Here is a 17,986-nt window from a genome sequence, read left to right as displayed (position 1 = left end):
AACATTAATTTGTAATATAATAGTTTCAAAATAATAGTCCATAACATGCAAAATATCATCAAAGACCATAATATAAATATTTTGGTAAAACACAAAATAACAATCAGAGTCGATTTATTTATAATCAGGGTTCGTGCCAGCCAAATCACTTGATGCCCAAGCAAGGCGTACAACAATAATAATAATTAATCATGCCTCAATTTGTCGCTAAAAACAATTTATATAAATCCATTATTCCACGTAATAATCGACTATTTTATCACCCTTAAACATGCACATCCCTAACTTAATATTTCGTGTTGTGCATCAGGCATTTTTTATCCTTTTTCTTTACTAAACAATGGACATGAAAACGAGGAGGACAAAATGATAATAAGATATGGAAACAAAGCTATTTGGTCGTAACAATGCGAAATTAATCCGTCTTATCGATGGAAGAGGACAAAAAATAGTATCCATTCTGACTTAAGTAGACCTAGAGAGAGTCTCAAGATTTTCATTGTTGATAAAGTTGTTCAACAGTGCATTTAAGTAATTAAGAGCTTTTAAACAAAATTCGGCACTTTGCAAAATGGTCCAATGTGAATCATCCTAGTCAAGTACCTTGAGAATGACTGAAAATTACCACTGTTTTAGCGATAAGGCAGACTATTGTACAACTTACAAGTACTATTTCCGTATTAATTACTTTATTTACTACAGTTTACAGTAAAGAATTATTTACCTTTACCTTATTTTCACAATTTACTTTGTCTTGATCGTTGCAGCAAGTCATAAAGAGGTAACAGACAGACATGACATATAAATCTATCTAACTATGAATAGTGGCACAACTGTAAGTGAAATATGGTCATTGAAAGAAACTTGAGTACTTAAATAAAAAAAAGGAGACGACCATGAGAATTAAACTGGCTAATTTGAATAATTAATTTAGTTTCTTGCGCTTCAGCTAGTACTCGTAAGTCACAGTAAGAATTAATTATTACAAGTACTTAGAGCCACAGAAATAAATCTCAAAGACCTTTGCTATTAAAAATTTACTAACTATGTATATTAATTTTATTATTACAAATTAATAGCAAGACATCGCCTCTTCCGAATACTTTACTCACTGCTATTTAAAAATAGTAAGTATGTGAAATGTGATGACGTATGGAGCGGAAACGTGGACACTGACATTTGGCCTCGTCCACAAACTAAAAGTCCGATGGAGCAAATGTGTTCTGGAGTGGAGACCGCGTACCAGTAAGCGCAGTTTGGGACGACTTCCAGCCCGCTGGACCGATAACCTGAAGAAGGTGGCGGCGAGCGGGTGGATGAGATAGGCGGAGGACTGTGTTTGGTGGCGCGCTCTTGGAAAGGCCTATGTTATTTAATTATGTATTATTCTCATCGCAATTTGTTCTGTCTCTTGGTCTATAGTGCTCCCCGCTGATATCTACTTATTTGGAGAAGTGAATAGGGCTCAGGCTTGACGACATTTGTTGCGGCTTATTAGAGCGCTAACAGACTGGGACGCCATGGCGACGTCGTCAGCTACGTATCCAAACAATGTATTGAAATGTAGACAGTCTCACTTGGCTACGGTCGACGTCGCCAATTTGGAAGCCTAGCAACGATCGCCCAGCCCCTATGTGGAGACTGGATACTCTGACGATCTGGCGACGCGTAGATAAGTCGCTAATATTTTGTATACAACTAAGTAGCGCCACCCTCACTCAGTAGACAGTGGCCAACTGATGACCAGGATGGACGCCCGCGTGTTTGTGTTCGCTACAGTTCTGTTGTTATGCTACTTATTTGGCAACCTGATTTGGCTACGGAAGATAGCCAGAGTGGCCATTGCTACGTGGCCAACGACGTCACCATGGCATCCCAGTGTGTAAGAGCTCTAAGGTTCAGGCTTGAAGACATTTGTTACGGCCTATTAAGGTTACCATTGCGGGAACAGTGCTCTGCCAATGGTAGCATTAATTTGCTCTCATATTTGTTCATGCAACATTCTTTTTTGTTTATTGCCTTCGCAATTAGCCTTATTTAAAACCATTTCTTAGTCTATATTTCCTTTTACAATACTAATGAATAAGATCACAGACATTATTAATATTCGCAGAATTAACGTGACGTATTCTATCTTCATTATCAATTCCTCATGCGATCGATCTTAGTTCCATGTTGTTAACTGTTTATCGATTTACTAACTTAATTGAGAATGTCTCACAAGACTTATTTTCTACTAGCTGATGCCAGCGACTTCGTCTGCGTGGATTAAGTTTTCTGTAAATCCCGTGGGAACTATTTTATTTTCCGGGATATAAAGTTGCCTGTGTCAATTTCCCTGATGCAAGCTACCTCTAGAGTCTAGGTATACCAAATTTCATATAGGTACATATACCGGTTAAACGGATGGGATTTTAGGAATCCCGTGGGAACTCTTTGATTTTCCGAATAAAAAGTAGCTTATGTCCTTCACCGGGAAGTAAGCTTACACTATACCAAACATAAAGATCGGTTAAACTCTTGGGCCGAGCAAAACTAGCAAACAGACACACTTTCGCATTTATAAAATTAATAATGGACATTGTAGTTGAATTTTAGTACTAATTCTTATATCCCCACATCGAACTTGCGTCCTATTTTCATATCAATAGCTCATGACCTCAATCGTGTATCCACGTTGAGTGTATTGTCTGGGACCAGTATGCCTCAATTGTTGAATGGAACCGATGCAACCGGGCCGCATTAAATCACAACTAGTTTGACGTCGATTGAGATTCATATGCGATTTATATTAACAACTTGTAGAACGGAGCTGCCGTCGATAGTTGTAGTACATTATTGAACAAATACACTGAAATTAAACTCAATAAGCTAACCAAATTATACATCGTCATCAGCCTGTGGACGTCCACAGTTGGACATAGGCCTTCCCTAAAGAGCCTCTTAGGTAATACAAGTGTAAATTAAAAAAATTATAACACCTCCGACAAGTGAAGGTTACAGTAACTAGAAAAGAGCTGATAACTTGCAAACGGCTGAACCGATTTTCTTGGATTATAGCTAAGAACACTCTCGATCAAGCCACCTTTCAAACAAAAAAAAAAAACTAAATTAAAATTGGTTCATTAGTTTGGAAGCTACGATGCCACAGACAGATACACAGATACACACGTCAAACTTATAACACCACTCTTTTTGGGTCGGGGGTTAAAAACCGTCTTCGTACTGGAACTCTAAACCAAGTTGGCTTGACTTTCCGTCTTGTCTTTTTGACATGATGTTATAAAATTGAAATACTTTAATGGACGCGCCAACGACAGACGTGATTGAGTGTGCAATAAACACATCCGCATCGGGTTCAGTGTCCATGACATTGCAGATAGACTCTAGCATCCGGCCTAGGTGGCGTGTTAACATGACTGTCAAGAACAAACATACCATCCATGTTAACAGGGCTCTCTCCGTCACCTACTCCATACAATCGTAGTTCCCATTTCATTTGAATATTAAGCAACCAAAGTCCATGAAATTTTGCAGTCTAGAAACTAATATCTGTGCCTGTGGTTTTAGATTTTTTTTTAAATATGTAGTTTTAAAATTACAGGGGCTCAAAGATTTGTATGTGAATTTTTAAGACCGCGTAACTTGGAAACCGAATATTTTAACGGAAATCTGGAAAACCACAGGCATAGATATTAGTTTCTAGAATATGTCTGCATAATTTCATGGACTTTGGTTGCTTAATATTCAAATGAAATTGGAACTACGTTTGTATGGAGCGAGTTACGGAAAGACCCCTCTTAACATGACTGTCAAGAACAAACATAACATCCATGTTAATATTAAACTACATGATGTCCACGACTTTGTCCGCTCGGATTTAGGTTTTTATAAAATCCCGCGGGAACCCTGTGATTTTCGGGGATAAAAGTGGCCTATGTTTATTTCCAGGATAAAAGTCAGAGCTATGACTTTTATCCTGGAAAATCATCAATCAATCTCCAACCAAAGTGCCACCCGGCACCCGACCTGTACCGCCATGACTCGCATGGTTAGTATTCTTTATAGTATGGACGTCTATGGTCATTCTATCATACGCTCATTATATCCACTCCGAGCGAGGCGATCCGCTGACGTTACGCAGTTGATGTAGTGAGTGAGTGGAAAGCTGACTGTCTGATCTATCAATGCACAGCTCAAACTAATGAATGGTTTTTTTTGTGATGTAACCACAAACTCATGGTTTTCGAATGTTTCCCCTTATGTGTGCTATAAGACCTGCCAAATTTCGTGATTCTAGGTCAAACCTACCCCAGTACCCTACAAGTTTCTTGACAGACACGACAGATAGACAGACAACGAAGTGATCCTAGAGTTCCTTTTTTCCTTTTGAGGTACGGAACCCCAAAAACGCACAAAAATAACGACTGGCTAATGACAGCTCCAGGTCATTGCACTTTTATCTATTTCGGACTGATTGAAACTCGTCTAATAAAAAAGACTCGCTTTAGTATACAATCGGAAGTTCATTTATGATCCTAACTCGAGAAGTCATTTATCATAATGACAATGAAGAGGTGATGATTTGATTTTGGTCACTAAATTTAATTAAGCTTCAATATAACATGGATAATCTTCTTTAATCCATATCCATACTAATTTTTCACGTCCCATCCGTTTTACCGAACTATCCTGGACAAGAACACAGGACTTTCATCCCGGAAAATCTAAGAGTTCCCAATGGATTTTGAAAAACCTACATCCACGTGGTTATGATATCAATCGTAAAATTGATAAAATGAAAATAAGTTGAAGACGTGTAAAATCTAGTAGCCCATCAAAGAATTAATATAACTTTAACTATAATATTATTAATATAACGTATGAATGTAGATATATCTACCGGTTACATAATGTTATAAGTTGCCGGTTTAAAAAAAAAGTAGAATAAGTTTTGAGACTTCAAGAATTTTGCACCCAAAATCCTTTTGAGGCATGATAAAGTGTATAGATATAAATCAAGTTAAACGATTCTGATAAAATATGGGCATTCATAATAAGCGGATGTATATCGCGGTCATAATTCTTTGGAATAATGAAATTTGGAAAAAAGTTCAATGTCTTCCTTCGCCGGATGGGATGAAACTCGGCACTGAGAGGCGTTAATAACGTATATTTTATATTTGATATTGAGGAGTAATAATTTATTCAATAAAATGTAGGTACAATAATGTTGAAATAATGTTTGATGAACCTTATACATTTTACCACTGTAACTGGTGTTTGAATATTACCTTAAATTAAATTGAATAAAATTACAAGTGTAAATTAAAAATTTATAACACCCCCGACGATCCAAAGTATTTGAGTTTTCCAAAACATCATTTTCAAATAAATAATTATGTATTTAGGCAACGTCCATCTTAACAGCTTGACATTTGTCTATTGACATAATATTATGAACCTAACGGTTATCTAACCTTCTTTATCACAAGAAAACTAGAAAAGAGCTGATAACTCTTAAACGGCTGAACCAATTTTTTTAGATTATAGCTAAGAACACTCTCGATCAAGCCACCTTTCAAACAAAAAAAACTAAATTAAAATCGGTTCATTCGTTTAGGCGCTACGATGCCACAGACAGATACACAGATACACAGATACACAGATACACAGACACACAGATACACACGTCAAACTTATAACACCCCTCTTTTTGGGTCGGGGGTTAAAAATAAAAGTCAAGACTACTATTTTTTTTAAATTAACTTTTTCAATTTCAAGACAATTATTAAATATATTCTCCTTTTTAGATGTCAATTCGATAATAGATCAATTCTTTTTTAGAACTCAATTCAATTCAATTCGATCCTTTCGTCAACTCGGACTTGAGAAACTCGCCCGCGCGGCCGAGTTGGGAAGATTTAATTATACCTATTATTTTATTATACATCTCGGCCGTAGGCTTAATTACTATGCGGGCGAGTCAATACAATTCATTTTTGTGAATTTGTTTATTCGTCATCTCGGCCGAATACAAGAAGTACATTCACGTTATAAAATATTTAAAACAAACAATTATTTTTTTAGCCAGAATAAGTTGAACGCTATGCTACGTTGCTATAGATGCGTCTGATATCCACCAATCATATTCATTGCTGCACATAGCATAGCACTGGCCAATGAATATGATTGATGGAACGTAGCATAGCACATCTCTGGTGGAAAGGCACCCTAAGAGCTGGATTAACCTAAGGACAAAATTTTGATAATAATTTATAAAAAAATGAATATCGAACAAACATCAAATTTGATCGAACAATCAAGAACAAACGACGAACAAACGATTTAGTAAAAAAATAATTAAAAATGAATATTTTTCGCCGCCAAGTTAAGGGAGCTTGCTCTGAGTGTGTAATACAGCGTATCGATGAAAAACGTCAAACCAATGTCAAACAGACAGGGTTACTGTAATTAACCTATCAAGATCACGCGTCACAAAATGTATGTATGCCGACGCTGCGCCAAAGTAACCGGTTTCTATAAGGGCGTTAATAATCAGTATTATTATTGTGATAAGGAAGACGAGAGGTTTGGTGTGCAATGTTGTAAGGCTTAAATTAAAAATTCAGTTTAATTAATTATTTACAAAAAATATTGAGAGAAACTCCTACCTGCAGAAACTGTTTTCATATCATATGAAATTACTACATTGTAATTTCTAAAATTGACAAAACTGAGGTCTTCGTCATTCGCCTTTAATTTTTCTTGAACGAGACATCAAATTTTCATTCTTTCAATATACTTGTACACTTGGTTAGCTTTTCTTTTTTAAAACCAATAATCTACTACCATAAAACCGATCTACGCCTAATATTTGTCGAAAGAAGACTGTCCACTTTGTATGGGGGTTTTGGCTTGAAGTGGACAGTCACTGAGAATAATAATTACATTGTAAGATAATAGCACTAACAAGTAGAAATTAGAAAATTAATAAAGTTTTGTGTCCAGGTGTTCCTAATTTTTTTTATGGAGGTTTATGAGAAGGGGTTTCAAATTAAAAATCCATTTATTTTATTTTATTTATTCTGATTCGTATGTTAATAGAATATTATCTAGGAACTGGGCAGGTGGATTTATTGACTCTTGATACCTTGCCCAGCTCATAAACCAAATTATTGTCATGACATGGGCACAGCAACCTACTGTCTGTCGACCCACAATGCAGTTACAACAATATTGTTTTATGGCTTCTCTGCCTGACCTATTATTTTCATATAAAATATAAACAAAATATATTTTTCTACTGATGTGCCTGCTGTGGATCTTACCTCGCAGTAATGATGAATTCTCAGTTACAGTAAAACCTTCCAATAGGTTACCCGCCATGTCTCTACATACTTCAATTGTATAGGAACCATCACCTCTAATGTGCTCCCCATAGTAGGACCGGGCTTGCTTTAATTGATAGGTCCCGCAAGCTATAAGAATTAAATCGCTTAGCTCCAGTCTGGGAAAGGGTACATTGTTTATGTCAACATTGATATTTAAAAATTGTGTTCGCCTTCTATTTAAATTATTTCTGATAACATAATCTGCTAGGTCATTGTTCATGTAAAGCTTTTCATTTATGATTTCAAGGATTTGGCTTGCATCATCCCTATCCCTTATCCTTTGGTGAAACTTATTTATCAACGCTGCAGCTACTGTAAAATCTGTCATGGCATGTCTTGATGCAACGTTAAAAAATTCATGCCTTAGAAGCTTAAAAGATTGTTTAAAAATGCTATTTACTGCTTCAACAACCCATCTGCAAATGGTAACCATTCTAGACTGGTTAGCTGCTAGTGTTGATAACTGGTTTTCACCTTCTTGCAAGGATGCAGGGGTGTGGACAGAATAATTGTTCTGTTCTAACAATGGCAAACAGTCTCTAAAACCCCTATCCAGTATGAAAATATCTCCAGGTTGAAAATATTGCCGTAATGGTTTTGTCTCATCGCTGAATTCATTTGACATTATATTAGCATCAGACGTTGTTGCTGGATATGGGCCTATTACATCTACAATGTACCCATCGCAGCACACTATTATAAAAGGTTTCATTAAGTTCCTATACTTATGTAAGGAGTAGGTATCTTTTTGATACAAGACATATAGTTTGAACTCTTTTGTACATATAGATAGGTACCATCCATAATAACAATGGGTTTCCTATCTTCTGCACAAAAGAGTCCATTTGGTATTAACAAATTCCTTGCTGCAATTTCAGCCCTAGTAATATTATTTATGCCCAAGTTTCTTGTAACAAAATCTTGCTTAAGTGCATTACGTGCTTTATTCATATATCTCAATAATGTTGTTCGGGGCATATTAAACAATGTGGCGAGTCTTTCATCACTGTCACCTGTTCTTAATTTAACTAAGTATGCAGCAAGTGCTATTGAGCCCTTCTGCATGTTCCTTAAGCTAGGTACATCAAAAATAAGTTGCCTAAACTGAGATTTTGTTAAGCCTACCCAAAAATGTACAAAATCTTCCGACATATCATCTATATTGGAAAAATCTAACATAGTGGCCCTTTCATTTATAAATGATGCAAAATCCTCAATATGGTCTGTAGTAAAACTTTGTATTGGTTGTGCAATATCTTCCAATTGCTGCCAATTATCATTTTGCAAATGGAATGTACAAATTCTACAATTTGGTGGAACATAAAACTTAAAATCTGCAAAAAGCTTTACCCTCAACCATTTAGGAACTGTTAGTCTTTCCAGTAAGTTACAGTCTGGGAAAAAACAATGTGCTTGGGTATCTACTGCTCTTTTAAGGTTCGGTAGAATAATGGTTGATGCTCCTTGTTGAGGTGGCTCAAGCGTACGACTTGACAATCGATCACTTCTCTGCCAGCAGGGGTGGCAGATTTCATCTGATCCATGCAGCTGAAATAAAGTTCACTTATATGAACATATTTTTAATTTGCTTAGAATACATAATGTATAATATACTAAGAGTATTTGTGTATTATGAGGACAAAATGAAGTTCAAGACTTTTTAACTATGATAAACTTATCATATCAACCTCATCGCTAGTAACAAGGTTTTGGTCATAGCCAAATAAAAATATAGCAAACGTTTGTTTAGTAATTATTATATGAGATACAAAGCGAATTCATGTACATTAATGCTAACAATATTAAGAAGATATATAGAAGCTATAAGTGACAAATACTAAATATAATAATTACCTGACGGGGCATAATCCTCTCCATTATTATGTTTCGAATGCGTGCCTCACGTTCAGTATCAGTACGTAGCCTGTGAGATCTTGTTCTCATCAAAGAGCATCCACAACTAATACAAACACGACGATGGTGACCACCACTAGTAGAAGGTTGATCATCATTAGTCGTAGTGGAGTGGTGTGACTGGTTGAGAGCTAAAGTCCAGCAAGAGTGGCATACTATAGTGCTATCAGTCACCTGTTAAGAATGAAAATATTATATATAAATTGCTTTATTTTGAATCTATACTTAATATTATAAAGCTGAAGAGTTTGTTTGTTTGTACGCGCTAATCTCAGGAACTACTGGATTGATTTCAAAAATTCTTTCACCGTTGGATATGTACGTGATCCCTGAGTGCTATAGGCTATATATTATGTACCACGGGCGAAGCCGGGGCGGACCGCTAGTAATGAATAAAGATGATGTTACTGCACACAAGTACAAAATACATATGCTTTCAAAATTGAAAATGTTACTAGTATTATCCCCTGACAATAACCATGTATTCATGCACAGCTTATGCAGCAACATAACTACGACTTTATCCTAAATAAACATTAGCGCGAAATAGCAAATAGTGCATTGAACACTTACCGCTTGGGGTGCAATCCAGTGTCGTATTACGGACATAACCTCTACAAGTTCAAGGCTATGCCTTCTCCTTTGAGTTACATCAGTACCACAATTAACACAATATCTCAATTCAGTGAGAGTCGTGTGTTCCGTGTTCAGTCCGGGGTCAACATTAGGGCTTCGATCGGTACCGGTAGGAATGCCAGGGTCGTCGTAAATAGCGTCATCGGTGTCCATTATAAATAGCAAAAGTCGAGATAAAAAACGGGAAACGAAACAAAAATGACAACAATTAATATTCACTACGATTAAATAGTAAACACAATTCAACCACAATGAGTGAAAGCGAAAGCCGAATGTCGAATGCGGAATGACATTTAGTTTGTCAAAATGACAAGTCAAAAGAGTAAAGATAAGTAAAGTCTATAGCTAGGGTTGCCATAAAAGTCATTTTCGAGAAACAATAAAATAGATTATTAATGAATAATATCGATAATCGAAGTTATTACAATTAATCGAGCAATATTGATATTGCTTTTTATCTATTCAATAGCAATTTACCTAAGTATAACTGTGTGATTTTTCGCCATAAGTAAATGATTTTTACTAAAAGCACTTTGGGAAATAACTTTTTCTTTTTGTTTTCGATTTAACAATATTTTATATAAATAATCAATTAACAAATAATCGATTCAAAAATATATGTATTGAAATCGATTATTATTTGTTTTTAATAATATTATATGTTTTTTAGACTGGCAACGTGACATAATCAAATTACCAACCGGAAATAAACCGGAACTAAATAATTAATGGATTAAAATACTTAATAAATAAACATTTTATCAGTTTATATTGATACAACTGAAAATCACAAATAATCATGATTTAATTTATGATAATTTTTGGTATAATTGTTTTTTTGTATGAATTCTGTCCACGCCAAGCCAATATTGGACAGTTCCCTTTATTACTTTTATCCCCATTTGTCTTGAAAGATATTAATTTATTCCCTCATATATAATTATTTTAAATAGGCAAGTATTTAATTTTCCTAGCTGGCAACTTAATCACCACACCCAACATCAAAGTGAATAACGGAAATTAAACCTTCGTGCCTTAAGATTCAGTACATATTCGCATGTGGTATATTTTATATATTGCGCCCGCGTCAATGATCCATGTCACTTTTACTCATCAGGCCGCCATCTTAAAGGCTGCCACAGAGCTTGTGTTGTGTTAAGTGAAAATTGTGAAGTTTTATAAAGGTAAGTAAGCCAAATCATACTATTTTATAATATTAATTTTATAGCAATATTCCATTATAGCTAAGTATCTATTTTTTTTCATACTCCTGTTAACCACGATCGTATTTTTTGGTAATCCTAACTAATAAACAGTAATTTTGAATAGCAGATGGCCGCCATTTTGACTGCTTTGTTGTAACGGCGTCTGTTTTAATTTAAACTAAAATACTCTCTTGATTTCTATACAACTTATCTAAAACAAAATGTATAGTGTATCCAATTTTTTTTACAGCTAATGCAACCAGTCTTCTGATTTTTATTAAGTAGCAAATATTATAAACACAATGAATGCAGGTGAGAACAATAAAAAATTAAGTTTAGCGAGGTTAACGCTAGGGTTTATTAACCATCCACGTTGCATTTGTCTCTAACACTTTTTGTTTGCTATTTAAGGCTCCGTCCTAAAAAATCTCATATTAGCAACAAGTTTGTGCTTTTTTGTGTGAGGAAAAGAAAAATGTATTTTAAGCAATCACGTATGACTTTAGTACCTAGATATATATATATATATTTTCATATTAACTCGAAATTTGAGCGGTTCAAACCATGACGGTCCCTTAAATGCTTGCTTATGATTAAAATATAAAAGAATGTGCTTTATTTTGTTCATGCAGTAATAGTTTGCGTATAATAATCTGTGGCAAAAATTAAATATCATGCTAAAATCTCATGTAATGTAATTACTTTTCATTGTAATTGAAAATAATGCTATTTTGCTTAAGAAATTTCTATAATTAATTACTTTTGTATTACAGGCGATGAATCACAACCAGGGCCATCTGGCTTACAAAATCAACCCCAATTACAAATATTGACATCACAAAGGGGTAAGCGATTGCTTCTTCGCGCGGGGCATAAATACAACGAAAAAAGAAATAATAAAGATGGTACTACCACTTGGTACTGTATAAAAAGGACCACGTGCAAGGCGGCACTAGTTACTTCTACTGACAACTCAATTAAAAGAGAGGATATACACAATTGTGAGCCTGATTTCGCATCCAACGAATTAGAAATACAACTTGGAAAGTGTATTGATAAAATTACATCGGACTATACTATTCCAGTGCCGAGTGCTTATAGAGAAACTGTATCAAAACTTAAAGACAGTGGAATTAATTTGATTAAAAAAATACCTGACTTTGTGAATGTTAAAAATAAGCTTTATAAAAAGAGAAATAAATCATTGGACGTCCCAAAAGTCTGTTTTAAATCCCCAAGTGAAATTATTGTTTCTGAAAAATTTAAAAATTTTGTATTAGCTGATTATAATTATAAATCAAACAGAATTCTAGTTTTTGCTAATGAAAATTGTAGAACAATATTATCTCGCTCAAATTTGACTATTTTATGTGATGGAACCTTCAAATGTTGTTTAAGGCCTTTTCAACAATTGTACACCGTGCATGTTGATTTAGGAAGCAATGAGATGTATAACAATATTATGCCAGTGGTATATGCCTTGCTGCCAAGTAAAACAAAAAATATCTATAACACTTTGTTTAACCTTATCAAAAGCCAAATCCCTCAATTTAATCCAAAATTATTTGTACTAGACTTTGAGCAAGCAGCATTGTCCGCAATTACAGAAACATTCCCTGAAACACAAATAAGTGGTTGTCATTTTCATTTTTCGAAAAGTTTGTGGCAAAGAGCTGACAATTTAGGCCTAACCAAATTTAAATTAGCCAGAAAACATATAAAACGTTGCTCTGTTTTGGCGCATCTACCTAAAGAAGATGTAGAAAGTGGTTGGTTGTATATAATGTCACAATGTCCAAGAACTCCAAATATAGTCTCATTCAATGATTATTTTGTAGAAACGTGGTTAAGTGAAGAATCATTTTTTTTTAATAAATGGAACTGCTACAATACACAACATCGTACAACCAATATGATTGAAAGTTGGCATTCTACTATTAACAAAAAAATACCAGCCAAACCCAAAAGTATAGCACAATTTTTAACAATATTACAAAAAGAAGATGATTATTTTAATGTATTATACCAAAAAGGGTCTAACATAACCAAAAAACTTAAAGAAACACAAGAAATTGATGAAAATATATATACTACCATTAATGAATATAAACAAGGGAAAATAAATATAGATCTCTGTATCGAACGACTTGTTTTATAATTTTGTTATTTATCTATTGCATAATTATGACAAATAATACTAGTCAGTTGATTGTAGTGATTTTTCAAAAAAGTAAGTTTTTAATTAATCTGTGATGTTTAAAATGATCTGTGATTTTTTAAGTGATTTATATGATAGTATAAATATTAGTGTGTAAGTTAAATGATTTATGTGATAATAAAAACATTAGTGTGTCTGTCAAACATGTACTTTAATAATTGTCCATACCGATTGTTGAATCCTATTAGACTAAGCTTATTTTTTTATACATCTATGTTGATTTTTTAAATATATACATGTTTTTATATTTTTAAGCTTGTTTTATTTTACCTATAGAAAAATATATTTAAAATCGAACCACTTTTGTACTTGACTGTACAATAATGCTTTTTATTTTCATTGACGGCCGAGTTGACGAATACAATATACGAAAAAATTACTTCGGCAACTCGACCGCGTGGCGCGGCCGAGTCGCATAATAAAAGAATAATTAATATTTTATTTTCCCAACTCGGCCGCGCGGGCGAGTTTCTAGCGTCCGAGTTGACGAATTAGCCCTCAATTCGATAATAACCAAACGGGCAAAAATAAATCAACGTCCTTATGATTTCATTCTCTCACTAAATCATTGAGCTATAACGGCTAAGCAGATTCTACTTACAAAATTCTAATACCAAATTGATATTTTAATCATGCCACTTTTTAAAGGTAAACAAATATAGTAATTCCCAATTAATATTGACGATTACTCTGCTCATAATATGAATTACGCGATAAAATGTCAATTGAATGCTATACGCTAATGATGTTTGTATGATAATTTCATTGTAGCTTCGCATTTTTGTTCGCAAATAATGAGAGGGATGAATGGTGCTTAATAAGATGCTTGAGAGGAGGGTTCTCCAAACGTCGAGGGCTTGCATACGATTATGATAATTAGGACGTCACATTCGCCTGGAGATGAAAAAATACGCGAGCAGACGTTTTACAAATCAATGCAGACTTTCACGACTTCATCCACGTGAATGAATGAATGAAACAGTCTTTATTGTACCTACACTATTACAATTAAGGAAGACATAAGAAAAATTGTAAATAACACAAATAAAAGTGCGATGTGCGTCACTATCGCGTGGATTTAAATTTAAAAAGCCCGTGGGAACACTGATTTTCCAGAATAAATAGTAGCCCGTGTCACTCCCCAGGCTTTTAACTATAATTTAGTCATGCAAAAAATCACGTCGATTTTCCTTTGCGACGTGATTGAAGAATAAATCAATAAACAAGCACACTTTCGCAACGCACAAGTATTAAAATGCGAAAATTTGAGTGTATGTTTGTTACCCTTTCACACAAAAACTACTGGACTGATTCGGCTGAAATTTAGAATGGAGATAGATACCCTGGATTAACACATAATATGCTTTTTATTATTCCGGAAAATTAAAGAGTTCCTACGGGATTTTTAAAAACCTATATCAGCTAGTTTATTTGGGTATTGATTCTAACACAATTGATCCTCACCATAATCATATTCAGTCGGAGTCGCAATCACGATCATTTGCATGTAAAGTACTTATAGAATTCTTTTATCCATACATTTGCGTAATTAAATAAGTATGTACCCATAAATATTGCGCGTTACAAAAGCTACCATAAAAAATCCGTGCCTACTTATTTAAGACTCCGCGACCTTGCCAGCTAATTTGTATCGTCATAACGTGTCAAGGATCAAATTCATTGCTTGGTTTCCAATTAACCGAGTAAGCATGTATCAAGAAAACACGGCCAGTGTTTTTAGCCAAGTTCTAATAAGACTAATAAGGACAGCGACGCACTGGCATTTTTAACGCTTATATACGCCAAAGTTTGTGTGTATTTGTGTATGTGCGTATGTTTGTATGTTTGTTACTCTTTCACGTAAAAACTAATGGGAGGATTTGGCTGAAAGGAATGAAGATAGATTATACCCTGGATTAACACATAGGCTATTTTTTATACCAGAAATCAATGAATTCCCACGGGATTTCATCCATTAGCGGATGGCCGTGTTATATTGTATTATTAATTAATATTTAAATACCGTGATAACCCAGTGGTAAAGACTTCCGTCCCCTATTCAGGAGGTTGGAGTTTAGATCTCGGGAACGCACCTCTAACTTTTCGGAGTTATGTACGTTTTATTTTGAATTTGAATTTTGAATTTTTAAGCAATTAAATATCAATAAGCAACTCGCTTACGAAAAACATCGTGGGGAAAATGGCATACCTGAGAGTTCTCCATAATGTTCTCAAAGGTGTGTAAACTGTGCCAATACCCACTTGGCTAGAGCGTAGCATAGCCAAACCCCTTCTCATGTTAAGAGAAGACCTGTGCTCAGTAGTGGGCTGGCGATGGGTTGATCATGATGATGATGATCATCTTTATCTCAAGTTTTGTGTACGAATGGCCGCCGTACACGTAATTATTTTGGCAAGGCCGGACCGAGGGAGGTGCAGACGATTTGCAGCAGTAAATCACTATGCAAATGCATTTTGAGGTAATAAAAAACCTCTTGAGCGTATAATTTGCTAAAAATATAGTATCTCGGTCGTGTACATCCGTTGTGAAGACTGATTTGCATTTTCAACAACTTTACTGATACAGTGACTTTGCTTACATGCAAACATGATCGTACTTTGTTCGAATAATTACCACATAATTTATTGCTAAGATTGTATAATTATTTTTAAAGTTAATTTAAACATAAAACACTTAGAACATATCAATTGCCCAGTTTTATTTGTATAATATGGGAGCCATTTTAAGTGCCTTGACGAGGGTGCCATAAACTTATAAAAGAAAAGTAGTAAAAGTGGTAAAGATTATGATGGTTTTACTCGTAGCTCGGCCTCCCACGTAACGCGGGCTAGTCAAATTAGTCCTTTAGAGTTAATTGAATCTACATAATACTATTATTATTATCTACGTAGTTTTAAAATTTATACTAAATAAAAAAACAATTAATTTCACGTAACCAGAGGCTTTTTTCTTCTGTCCTATGTTAACTGATCCATACTGTTTGCGGCACCACACCGGATTTGTAGTTTTATTCGTGTCCGAGATCCATCGGATTTGGCGTAGGTGTATTAATTGCAATAAAACAGGAAATATACATTATTAATTTATGAATTCGACCAGCAATGAAAATTGGTTACAAAAGGACAAAGAAGAGTGTTCAGTTTTACACAGATAATAAACGTCATTCACGGTCACGGCGCGCGCCCTGGTTTCCTGCATATTCGAATATGTGCGCGCACATACTCCGGGCCCTGGAAAGCCTTCAGCTTTCAAGACTTCCTTTCCGTGTCGTTGGGGCTCGGTAGTAAGCAAATGCGGCCGATGGCGCGGCGCACGACGCCCTTCGCTGTAGTGACATCCACGACTCGCGTCACGCCGTCCTCTCCCGGGAACAATTTTTTGATTCTGCCTAGGCGCCAATGTAGTGGATGTAAGCCGTCTTCCTTCAACACTACCAGGTCGTCCACTCGTAAGTTATTTCCTGTCGTCCGCCACTTGACTCGTTCTTGCAGTTCGGAAACAAATTCGTGGCTCCAGCGCCGCCAGAACAGCTGACGCATTCGCTCTATGCGTAGAAACCTGTCGATCTGGCTTTCCTTAGTTTCCAGCAAGTTAGGGCTTGGCAGCGATACCAGGGGTCTTCCGATTAAAAAGTGGCCCGGGGTTAGGGGATAGAAATCGTTGGGTGAGGAGCTGAGGGAATAGAGGGGTCTACTATTAAGGATGGCTTCTATTTGAGTAAACAACGAGCACAGCTCCTCGAAAGTTAAATGCGTGTTTCCTACGATCCGGGTTAGGTGAAACTTCGCCGATTTCACGCCGGCCTCCATCAACCCGTTGAAGTGAGGAGCGTATGGGGGGGGAGAAGCAAAATTCGACTCCTTCGTTGGCGGCAAAATCATGAATAGCATCGCTATTGGCTTGCAGAAATTCGCGGATTTCTCTTGCCGCCGAGACGTAATTTCCACCATTATCGCAATGAATTGACCTTGGGAGACCTCGGCGTGCAATAAATCGCCTGAGCGTTAAAACAAAAGCGTTTTTGGACAGTTCTGAGACCGTTTCTAAATGGATACACTTGTATTTGAAACATATAAAAATACATAAATAAGCTTTCGATATTTTGCAACCACGACCTTTGCGATCCGTGATCATAAATGGCCCAGCAAAGTCAGTTCCAACAACATGAAAGGGAAAATCTGGCATAAGTCTTTCCGAAGGTAAGTTGCCCATGATATTCGTGGCCGATCGACCCTGAAAACGCCTACAAACTATACAATTGAGAACGGTTCGTCGCGCAAGGTTTCTACCGCCTATAGGCCAGAAACGAGTTCTAATAGAGGCTAGTAAAGCCTGCGGACCTGCATGTAAAAGCTTGCGGTGTTCCTGCTCTAACAGCAATTTTGTAAAATGATGTTTAGAGCTTAACAACATGGGGTGCTTCATGTCAAAGCTATATTCGGAAGCTTGTATACGTCCACCTACCCTAATTAGACCTTCATGGAGAAACGGGTTAAGTGCCGCAATATTAGATTTAGGATTAAGTGACTTTCCTTTTAATAGCCTGTCGTATTCTTTTTGAAAGGACTCTAACTGGGAGATATAAACTAATTTTTGG

General features: G+C 35.6%; 2 protein-coding genes across 2 annotated transcripts in view; one reads left to right on the top strand and one right to left on the bottom strand.

Moving 5' to 3' along the window:
• Positions 1 to 17,986, bottom strand: part of LOC123868026 (uncharacterized protein C18B11.02c) — a 459,041-nt gene that overhangs the window by 133,085 nt on the left and 307,970 nt on the right. The gene's annotated exons all lie outside the window — the stretch shown is intronic.
• On the top strand, positions 5,878 to 13,849 carry LOC123868040. The gene is made up of 3 exons (XM_045910384.1): positions 5,878 to 6,608; positions 11,062 to 11,461; positions 11,923 to 13,849. The coding sequence occupies exons 2-3, from the start codon at positions 11,452 to 11,454 to the stop codon at positions 13,305 to 13,307; spliced, it is 1,395 nt and encodes a 464-aa protein (XP_045766340.1). The 5' UTR covers positions 5,878 to 6,608; positions 11,062 to 11,451; the 3' UTR covers positions 13,308 to 13,849.

This window comes from Maniola jurtina, chromosome 1 (genome assembly GCF_905333055.1).
Source record: "Maniola jurtina chromosome 1, ilManJurt1.1, whole genome shotgun sequence".
NCBI classification, from domain to species: Eukaryota; Metazoa; Arthropoda; class Insecta; order Lepidoptera; family Nymphalidae; genus Maniola; species Maniola jurtina.
The sequence above is the reverse complement of the archived record's forward strand: the minus strand, read 5'-3'. Positions and strand labels throughout refer to the sequence as shown.